Source organism: Papilio polytes, unplaced genomic scaffold (assembly GCF_000836215.1).
Source record: "Papilio polytes unplaced genomic scaffold, Ppol_1.0 DF821289.1, whole genome shotgun sequence".
NCBI classification, from domain to species: Eukaryota; Metazoa; Arthropoda; class Insecta; order Lepidoptera; family Papilionidae; genus Papilio; species Papilio polytes.
The window spans coordinates 3,129,430-3,141,257 of record NW_013527915.1 but is presented as its reverse complement, the minus strand read 5'-3'; the positions used below and the strand labels follow the sequence as shown (position 1 = coordinate 3,141,257).

General features: G+C 36.3%; 1 protein-coding gene across 1 annotated transcript in view; it reads left to right on the top strand.

The window, feature by feature from the left end:
* The window catches only part of LOC106109108 (serine/threonine-protein kinase NLK), a gene marked incomplete at its 5' end in the record, with an annotated part of 82,676 nt that overhangs the window by 36,602 nt on the left and 34,246 nt on the right, over nt 1-11,828 (top strand). The window contains one exon of the mRNA XM_013290511.1: nt 11,136-11,265. Within this exon, the coding sequence (XP_013145965.1) occupies nt 11,136-11,265 (130 nt within the window). The remainder of the gene's footprint in view (nt 1-11,135; nt 11,266-11,828) is intronic.

Here is an 11,828-nt window from a genome sequence, read left to right as displayed (position 1 = left end):
CGCTCTTCAATCACAGGACAATGAATACTATTATATCTTTTATGAAAATACATTACCATTATATTATACAGCCGAAGTATTGAAACTCTTAACCTAAGCCAACCCTAGTCTGTTCTATAAAACAAAAAAATCAAACAGGATGTGCAAATATTACTGATTCTGTTATTCATGATTCAAAAACGCCTTTCATCATCATCATCATCATCATCATCATTATCATCATCAGCTCACTACATGTCCCCACCGAGGGGCTCGGAACCTACCCTAATAAGGGGTGACTAGACCATAGTCAGCCACGCTGGCCGAGTGCGGGTTGGTTGACTTCACACATATCTTTGAATTTCTTCGCCGATATGTGCAGGTTGCATTACGATGTTTTCCTTCACCGTAAGAACGTCGGGTAAATTATGTACATATGAACGCCTCTCGCCTTTTCTATATTTATATGATAATGTATCTTCATATGGACAATTTCATATGTATCATAATTCATAGTAAACATAAACAGTTGTGTGTTATCTGGCTCCGTATTTGTTACGTTTGCGCTTAGCTCTATTTATAATTGCAATGCCAGCTGTTTTTAATCATAATTCCGGACTCTAATCTAGCACCGAGGTTATTACATGTCATGTACGACACAATTGGTCCCATATTTAGAATACAAAGCTTTACCTGCCATGCTAAATACTTTATTCTCTCCCATTCGACGCATTTGGGCAAATATCTCATAAAAGTGTCTATTGAGTTTATCCATTTTGGCTACTTTCATCATATTTAATTATACCGTAATACCGAGGCCTTGGATGCAATATCACTAAAACTATTTTGCGACTTTAGCGCGTTAACAAACGCATATAGTTGTAATCAAGTGAAGTCTGTATTAACTAAAAATTTGTCGTTCTCATTTCGAGCTTAGTGTATGTGGTGACGTCACCCAACCGTCGGCTGTGTCGGCTGATTCACATTGATTGATGAGGAAGGTCTTTTTATTTTTTTTAACCTGTCAATTATACATTTTGTAACAGAGCATTCAAAATAAATTTTCTTAGATTACGCACAGATTTGTATATTGAGGCGGCAATAGAACCAAGCCACTCTTGTGACTGGGTTTCGATATATGAACGGTTAACCGCGTAAACCACAGGAGGCATTACATGTCAAACGCAAAACAACCGACCGGCCCTAGAGCTCGCTCGCTCGTCGCAAGTCGCGCCGCTGTATTTGACCCCGATGTCAACCGGCCGTGTTGCAGCCGATTTTGATGCGGTATCAAATCAACGTCGACCGGTTTGAAGTGGTCGCTTAATAACGTCACTCTGTACGATGTCCGTGTCAGTTTAGAAATTTATCAATATTCATGTGATGACACTCGACTGTACTGCTCGTTGAAAGTATTTGTATGCCACCAAACCAGTTTATTGCGACCTTCAATTTGAGTCCCAGCTTTTTGTTTTTCCTGATATTTTTAAGAAACATCTGATTTTGTTTAAAAATGAATTTAATTTACTAACCAATTTATTATTTTTTTATGAATGTGATGAAGCGAGACGTACTCGTGTTGATAGTGATAGACGTGAAGTGAGAACGTGTGGGGGCCGTCGACGCTGGCGGTGCGGTGTGGGCGCGGTGCGGGCGCGGTGTGCGCGGCGGCGTGGGAGCTACTATGATTTGTTTACGGCGAGATCAGCTGAGCGCGTGACGCAAGCCGCCTCTATGACACGACGTCGCACGCGCACCTATACATCTATATGTTCACGTACCCTGAAGAATAAGAGGATAGAAAGGATAAGAGTTGAGTTAAGAGAGTAACAACACAGTAAATTGTTTACTTATACCTAATGTTATTTTTTGTTACGTTACATATTTATATCTAGTTGCCTCTTGTTTAACTAGATGCTGAGGTACTGAGCTGAACGTGATGCCAATTTTTGCCAATTTAGCCAATTTTTGTGGCTAATAGAAAATGGAATATAAATTTTAATCTCAACCTGAGTGTTAATCTTCTGATTTATTGTAAAGCTGACCTTTACATGTAAGGGTAAGGTCTAACTTAATTATAACATGTAGTTCTTGACTTATTAACATTTCTGTAGTTGTAGTATTGGTTAAATTTTAATTTACTGACGTACATTATGTACAGGTTAATATTAGGCTCCCCAGTATTCAAACACTTTCAGCAATACTGTATATTATGTACTGAAATTATGATTTTTAAACGATGTTATCTTGACACAGGGTTCGTCACAAAAAGAGTTATCTCAGCCTGACAATCGCATGCGGGGACACGGTGTTTTGTATTCAAAATTCCAGGTAGATTGGTATTGTTATGGGTACGCATATCTTTACATAACAATAGGTAAACGGCCTCAATCTCTAGTTGTATAAATACTATTCCAATATAAGTACGTTATATTTAGCTTTAAAACAAGTTCGTCGGCCCTATTTCGATTGTTTCCCCATACATTAACGCAGAATGGCGGGAATGTTTACTTTCCATTTTCTAGTTATTACAGTATACAACGAGTTCCGAACTAAACAATACTAATTAAAACTTAAAATACCACAGCCAAGCGAATGGTTTTGGTAAAATATGAAAATATAACGGAAACATGTCATTATGTATTTACAGTAATGGTTGTGATTAAAATACAACAAAGAAATGGTTACAGTTAATTAACACACGACTATTATAGGTGGTGGTAATAATTCAGGCAATTAGCACTTGCCAAACATTTTTTACCTAATTTTAAGATTGATTTTTTTACCTGCTTTTTGGAAACAAACTACTAAACCAAGCCGTTTTAAATCTTTTGAGGATGTTCCGTGATATGCACACACACGCTTATTCATTGGTAGCTTATTTTGTGTGTATGTGTGTGCCAATAGGCCGGGTCGTTTGAACTGCGAAGCCCCACGTAGCGGCGGAATGAGGGCGCGCGCTATTGCCAGACCTATTCTAAGTTAGGTAATGCAGATGTATAAATATATTAGGCTGCCGTTCAACATAATCCCGACAGCGCCACAGTGATTTAAAAACTTCGATAAAAACAAGACTAAAAAATCCAAGACTGGAAATGTTAGATGTTTTGTTCTTAAAATTTTAAAAATTACCTTAAATAGAAAAACTCCCAGATAAATTATAGACAGCCGTGTTATATCGAAGATGAGGATTTTATATCGCAGCCGCGGCTTATCAGTAAAATAATTGGTATCGGGAATTGTGGTTTGTGCTGCAGAATGAGCGAACAATAAAAACGATTTTATTTTTGAAATTGTAAATTAAACTTTAACGTGAACGCGTAGAACGGAAATTGCACTACTAAAATATTGATGTATTGTATGTTTCATTATTGTAGAAAATAATATCTTTACTTACAAAGTTGTCTTATCTTGTTGATGGACTTACAAGCATTATTGTTTATTTTCATTTGCGTTCGTATCATTGCCGCGCCAATATTCAGTCATGGTTTTCACTGTGGTCTTTCTAAAATCTGGTTTGGACATATTTTTGTCCAGAACGTAACGTAGTGTCTTTTAAACTGCAACATTGGTCGGCTAATTTATAAGGAAGTACATTTATAATCTCCTTTGTGCGATAATTAACTTTTATATTTCAAGTTCCCTTGACGACTTCCTGGCAGTACCATGTTTGAATATCGCGATACATCGCTTACTATAAATAGATATTCGTGTGACAGATACAATGAATTTCTGTGCATTTAACGTTTCTCAGATTATATAAATTTATTTGAAGTTATGGTATGGAAACTTGTAATTACGCAGTTAATATCAATTCGCATACCCCACTTACTATCAAGTGGACTCAGGTCTTTATTGACCTATTTTCATCGTAAATAAAATAAACTCACGAATAAACTATAACTATAAGACAAAAGATCGATTTACTGCTTGTTTTTTACTCGTTATAGGGTAAGGGTGTACTAGTAGGAATCTGCGGAACTGACTGCATTGAAACAATATATAATCTTTCATGAGCTAATGGAATCAAATAACTAAATCGATAGAGTATTAAATTCTATTTCTAAATCCCGATTGCCGTTACAGTGATGTATTTTTCGGACGTGTCAAAAAGTTTTTAGCGTCGAACAAACACTGGCCGCATGACATTGATGGAGGCCGGCCGGTGCACTAAAAAATGTGAAAAAAAGTCCCTGATACGCTGACACTGACACAGTTACCCGCGTGGACTTCCTGCCCGCACCCCGCACCCTGCACACCGCCACTACTCCTCCCCCACCAGTACTGTACGTCTCGTTGTGTTATTTTTAATATCCGAGTGACGACGGACGACGGTCATTGAATTGTTTTATGTCACACTTCTCGAAATGTAGTTCTTTGTTCCCTTTTTGTTTGATACGAATTGAATTATAGCATTCTTATTAATATAGTTCTGGTGACAAAGTCGTCAATGTCTTTTTGCGATATCACCGAATTCGTACAAAAGTTTCACATTATCCTCTCCCTGCGCTCGGTCAATTCCCCCTTTCCGTGAGATAAGTACAGGACCTTGTACTGGCCGGATTTAATATCGGGATGCTATAAATATTACGGAGCGATCGTCAAACCGCCCACGGGAAATTGGCCCAACCCCGATATTCGTTATTATTTTGCATTATCCTACCATTGTATGGTCAATTATCTCTTATGATTTCTCACAACTACACATCAGGGATGTTTGAGCGAAAATTCGTTCAATTTTATCGTCTTTGTATTATTTGAAATTCAAATAGGTGTTTTCTTCTATTAGGATGAATGTCTAGATGTCTGAATTGTTACGCAATTTTGTTGCTTGAATAAAAAATATCCAGGGTTAAAGTTATGCGTTCGACATTGTGTAGCGACAGTCTAACATCAGTGATAGTGACAAGCGTCGGGCGTGGGGGGTCCTCTTTTGTCGACAGTTTCTGCGATCGGTTCTATTTATAGAAATTTCTTGTCCTTGTACTAAATCTTTACTAGTGTTTCGAGGTGATCCAAGATATGCAAATATTACCTTAAAACGTGTGTTACAATAGATTAACACGATAAATCGTATTAACGAAGCAAGAGATTGTTTACGTATTTATTTATACACAGCTACTTCTAGTAATGCAACGTTTGGCTATAATTTTAGACTTTTTGCCTTCTTGCTATGTCAAATAAAATAGTTCACTTGTGTGAAAGGAAGCCAATGTTTATAATTAGACAAAATGTAAGCCGAAATGATCGCAATGTCACGGCAAAGTTTCCTTTAAACACGCTGGTCACTGTCCTTTGTCTTTTATTTATATTAGGGCTATATAAAGAGCCGCGGGATAGCTGTTTCGGCTTTGTTCGCCGAACGAATCCGTTCAGAAATTGCGTCTCTCCCGACGCATGCCCTTCACAAAGCGCCCTCTGTGGCTTTATTCCCTCCCGTTTGCCGGGATACGGCTTTCAGGGAATTATTTTGTGTAACCAACGACGAAGAATGGTAAATGTTTGAATGTTTCTAAATTTTGTGTATACTTTAGCTAGAAGGCGTACATTTCCATGACTTAATTAGAAATGTATTCTAATTCATTTAATAGTATTCAAAGAAAATGTAATACACACTTCTTTTGTTTTCTTTAATTTTAATGAGTTGCTTATCATAGATATTTGAGTTTTGTGACAAAATCTGAATGACAAAAGTGAAGAAGATTCCGACTGGGGAGATTCTTACGCCCGACTACCCAATAGCTCTTAAATTTCCAGCTAGTAATAAGTTTCGACAGCTCTATTGTACGTTTGAAACATAATACTTTATGAAACGAAAGTTTCCGTCGCGTCGCCGCGTCGCCACACCACGCACGTGGATATTGCGTGTGTACGTACAACATAGTATGTATGTGTTGAAGCGACTAAACCACAGTACGTAGTACGACAATGGGGCTTAGAAACCGCGCATATAGCTCCCAGTATAGCTCCGTACAACGTCCTCGTTTCGCAGCCAAGGCTCGCAAGATATACAATATGAAGCCTTGTGGGTCCACCGCTTTCGAGATGACATCTCAAGTTCCCTTCATACATCAAACGTTTTTGCTCCACTCTATTATTTTATTATAACTTGATAGTAAAAAAATATTATTTTTACAAGATGTTTGTCCGCGTGCGCTCTTTCAGTCGTTGCGGAATTTTGTTACAATAAACATTACCATAGACATTTATAATATAAGTATGATTTGTATACAATACCTAAATAACACAGAAACAAGTTAGAATTAATGATTAAGTTTCTAAACTTCTTGACCACAGGTTCGTTGACGTCACGCGGTAACTTCAAGTTGTTACCGTTTTAATAACTTATTATTGGCACGAAGCATGCAAAGTGCTTTGTGTTATTCCTAATTATTATTACCTACATTAAATCTACACGTGCGGCAAATGTCGACGCCCTTTGTTTCACAGAACAAGGAGAACGAACTGTTGATGCTTATAAATTTATGACCAGAGTTTCGACAAAGGCTTTACAATAATAAAGGTTGACGTCTCATCAAATAATCGTACTGAAATTTAAATCATTTTAAGCAAATGTTCTTATTTAGAAATGAATGGTAAGGTTATATTTATTATTATTTCAGATATTAATATCTATGTAAGTAGTTTTTGTTAAAATCTGAATATTTACAGCGATATTCGACAGATCGAGATCATTATCCCGTACATTTTTATATGTGACATATGTAAATCAGAATGCTATCGCGTTAGAACCAATCCATAACTAATTAATGAGGAATTTGCGTTATGCATGTTTGTATACGTCGTTGCGCTTTGTTCTAAGCTTGAATCACAGTAATGCGCCTCGTAAATTACTTGAAACTCCTTTTTTATCGTTATCCGCTTCCTATATCACGCAGTTGCCAACTTTGTGGCGTTCTGTCTCCTTGAAGGAGTTATGCGACACCAATATAAGTCATTGTTGCTTTATTTCTTACAACAATGAGTGTAGTTTCTTGGTTCCTCGATCTATTTACGTCCATAACATTTTTCTCTATAGTTTATGGACCATTTCATCTAAATTACAGTTTCAATAAATTGTAATTGACCTTAAAATGTAAACAAGAAACTTGAGATGATTGTTTTATGATATAAGGCAATTTCGGAACCAAATTCTGAATTAATTACTAAATACTTTATGAAGGATATGTTAGTAAAAGTTGTTGTTTACTTTTAATTAACGTTTGCATATTTAATGAAATAAATGGTAAACCAGAACGTATCTCTTATTGCATACATTGCCGTGGCACATTTAGTATATAAGATTGCGTGCACATACATATCCACGTTCATACGGAGCGCAGCTCATTGTCAGCGAAGCACTGCTATGTATAATTTATTTCTATTGTTTTCTGAAATATTGTTTAGTAAAGCTCTGGAAAAAGGCCCCTTGTTATCTCAGGCTTATGGCTAGTTGGGTAATGTTTGAACAGACGCTACTCGTAGTTTACTGCTGCAGTTGTCTCTATATTTGAAGACGAATGCGCGCTTTTTTACGTTTTAATTGTTTTTCTTAAATGTGTTGATGTTGGTATGTCACTGGCATTTATTAAGTTTTCAACAACGACCATATGACGGTTTATGAGTTATCATATTCTATTTTATCTATACTACACTACACTCGAAGTGCATTTCTTGGACACAGATTTACTGTGCAACTACGTTACCGTGAACATTCGTGAATACAACATTAAATTTAACTGCTTTTAGAATTAGATTAAGGTTGAATAAGTGAATTACTTAAACATAACGCTTTACTTTTTATGCAAATTCCATAATTAAATGCGATCAAAGATCTTTTCTCTATTAATGCAGTTTCACTCGTTTATTTGATCTTAATTTCAAGGGTCACTTTCGTTGGAATTTTACCTAACTAAATATGTGAAGTCTTTTCAAGCCACCTGTATAAGGTTACATAAATACAAAGTACAATCTGATAATGGAGAGATGGTCGCTTGCTCTCGAAACCTGTGTAAACAGGAGGGCCCGGTACTACGCTCTATAATCTAGTTACACGATAGCGCTGTGGTACAGAACGTCACGCTTCCACGCTACTGCGTGAGTAAGGGCCGGTTCACAATTACCATTTAGCCCTTTTATAGTTTCCTGCGGTTTAAACATTGGAAATTGTCTTTTGTGCGTAAAATTTCATGTAGAACGATTTGTGGTTGAGTCCTAGAGATGTAGGGTAGCTTATTTTGAATTGGAGACCTAATCAGACGCCATTTATTGCAGTTACCATTATGTATGTAATAATCTTTCGGTGAAGAAAAACATCGCGACGCAACCTGCACATATTGGCGAAGAAATTCAAAGATATGTGTGAAGTCAACCCGCACTTGACCAGCGTGGTTGACTATGGTCTAGTCACCCCTTATTAGGGTAGGATCCGAGCCCCTCGGTGGGGGCGTATAGTGAGATTGTGATAATAATGATGAAACAATGTGTGACAGATTAATACATTCATAACATACTAATGAGCAAATGAACGAATTTTACTTTGCATATTTGAAATGTAATTCTAGGTACTGTAATTCGATGTGATTTCTCAGCGGCCAGTGGTAGAGGCGCTGGAACTTTAGATCTGATTGTTTACGAACATTCCTCAACTTGTTTGCCTTTCTGCTGATAGTTAATACAACTTGATCAAAGTTATACTTACTAAGGAATTGCTAGCATTTATTGTTTTTAAATGATTTAATCTGGATTATTGATTTACTTATAGTTCTTTAGTTCAAATGTGTACTCTTAAAAATTTTTACGAATTCAGAATTTCAAAGTGAATGAAGTATGTAATGTTGTGCTTTGTAATTGAATTGCAAAAAGGCTGTATTGATTTAGGTGTGAAACGGTCCTAATAATAACAAAGCTGGGTAGTAATAAGATACACCAAACATAATAAACTGAACGCGTGACAAAACGTAATACAAACACTTTAAAACGTCTCCGAGCTGTTTGAGCACGCACAACAGTTATTAGGTTATTTATTGTATTTACATTTTTTTTAATAATTTACTTATCTATACAATAGTAAAGACTATATAGATATAGGTTTCTATAAAGAGAGCGGAAAGATTTGTTTGTAAGAATAAACTACAAGACTCATTACTTACTGAAGATTTCGAATAAATAATAATCTTGCTAATAGCATAAATGCGAATGTTTAGATGGATGTTTGTTAGAGATCGTAGCCTAAATGGCGAAAGGATCTCGATGAAATTTAGCAAAAATCTAGATAGTCTAAAGAACGGATAAGCTCGCTTTTGTTTTTTAATTAAGTCCGCGCTAGTAGTCTAATAAAGAAAATCCATAAATCGACATAGAAATGGGGTAAAGAGATCCCTCTCTACATTCGAAGCAAAATACAAAAATTCTATCTTTACAATAGCATTTTTCAAATAAACACGTAGCTGTGTTGCGTATGGATTGTTTCAACATTTTAATGTATCCATTTAACGTTGCCAAAACTAGTTATCGTTAATTATTCCGCAGTCATTAATTGCTATTAACAATTGCGAGTGTATTCGGGCAGCGATTAACATTGAATGATGGTGGACCTGAGTGTTATTGACCTTTGCAAATGCATCGTCCGCGTAACATTTCCTGTCATTGTGCGCTAAACTCTAAAACAAAGCTGGACGAATTAGATGAGTTTTCACTGCCGTGACACATGTATAATAACAATTGGTATTTCTTATTCTTTAGAAAAATGGTTAAGAATAATGTTTTCAAACAAAAGACAGTTGAAGTTTACGTGTGTATTAATTATCTTTTTTGTATAAATGATTAAAATCACCAAAACTTAAATAAGTTTGAAACGCAAATTATGTATATTATCTAATTCTTGTTAAGTAGTTTTTGAATTTCTGAAGGACTCGTTGTTTTATCTAAGTAATAAATCTTCACTTTTTTAAGTATGCATGTTAAAAAAGTTTTTGCATAGTTGTAGCGTAGTTTAGTATGTAGTTAGTAACTATATGCTAAGTGACCCCGGGCAGAGCTGAAACACTGTTTCTAAATTACGCCCCAAGGTGTTTTCAATGTTGAAACTCAGAATTTTGTAGCGACTATTTTTATTATTTCACCTTCGCGAAACAAACTAAAATAAAGTGAAAATCATTGATCAGAACAGTTTAGGGCGAGAACGGTGAGCGCCCTTCAAATTTAAACTCCTATTCATACGACCCCCGTTTCATCTGGGTTTATTTTCTACCGTGATTAAAATAATTACATGTCAGTTCAAAACCCTTTTTCGAGCCCTCAATTTTAAAGAGAAGGATGTGAAATGCACATCAAATCAAGCAGATTATAACCTCGATTTCAATATTTTGTGAACTAAAAGGAAAATTCTAATTACAAAATAAAAAATGGTAATATAACAATCTAAGAATGTACCAATTTTGATCGTTTGTTCTTAACTGGTCACCGATAGCATCGTAAGTCCGTTGGGTATGTAGCGTGTTCTGGCATCCCCATTTCCCCCTGCGTGGATGGTATCACGCCCCGCCGGCGATTACTGTCATGTTATCGAGCACGGGAGGTACGGAATACAGGGAAATATATATTTGGACGCTTTGATAAAACCATCGGTACATTTGGGAGCCGTTTATTTTTATTACATTGATAATTAGACCCTTTTTGATATCTTGTTGTAATAAAATCCAAGTTTATTCTAAGTATTATTAGACAATTTAAGTTTTATGTGTGTCGTATTGTTAGATTAGGATGTTTAGAAACGTAATTTTGAATAAAAATACTGTTTTTAGATATTAAAATGTATGGTATCGTTGTTACGTAAATAGATATAATTTATTGAAGAGGGATCAGTTTACTTGATTTAAATTTCACATTACGTGTTCACGAAGCCAGTTTTAAATTTGCAATTTTTAGTGTTGATTTAACTCGTTCGTTGGACTGAAGTAAAGTAATCGAAGGTTCTGAAACTATTTACGATATTCCAGACGAGTAGCAAACGTCCATCCATTCATCTAAACTTTGGCATTTATAATGTTAGAATGAAGAATGATTTACTTGGAATCTCTTGTTATAAAAGCCGATTAAGATGTATATTCAATGCATTAACGTAATAACTAACATGTATATTGTATTGTTGTCAGGGCGGTCACGGACCCGCGCGACGGGCGGCGCGTGGCGCTCAAGAAGCTGCCCAACGTGTTCCAGTCGCTCGTCTCCTCCAAGCGTGTATTCCGCGAACTCAAGATGCTCTGCTTCTTCAAACATGAGAATGTAAGTACAACCAATCCGCCAATGAAATCTACACACATTTTCTTACCACTGAAAGTACTGTAATTGTTTAAAATGTTTTTCATTGATAGAAGGTATCTTTTAAATTACCGTAGTTCAGTAAATAGCCAAATCAGTGGATATTTATTTTCGACTTTTCCATTGTCCAGTATAATAAAATGCGAGTTCAGCGGACCCGCGCAATTTTCGTTTTGAACCGAACAAGCGAGAATTTCACGAGGGAGCCAATTTTTCAATCATCCGCCATTTTGATTTTATTGAGTACGCTATTATCATGATAATGTGGCTCATTCATTATCGCGATATAATTGTAATGCGGCACGGCCATATAATTTATTCATTTTCCCCGTGTGTCTATCGATCGTGGTGTATTGTGTGCGGTTAGCGCGCATTTAACGCCGCGTATAAACAGGATTTGCACTGAAACGAGAAAATTGGATCCTCAGTGTGACGGGCCGTATTATGCTGCGTGACTGCTTTGTGACGACAAATTACGCGTCACTCTCAGGTTTCATTATGGCTTAGCCGCCGCGCCGCTCCTGATG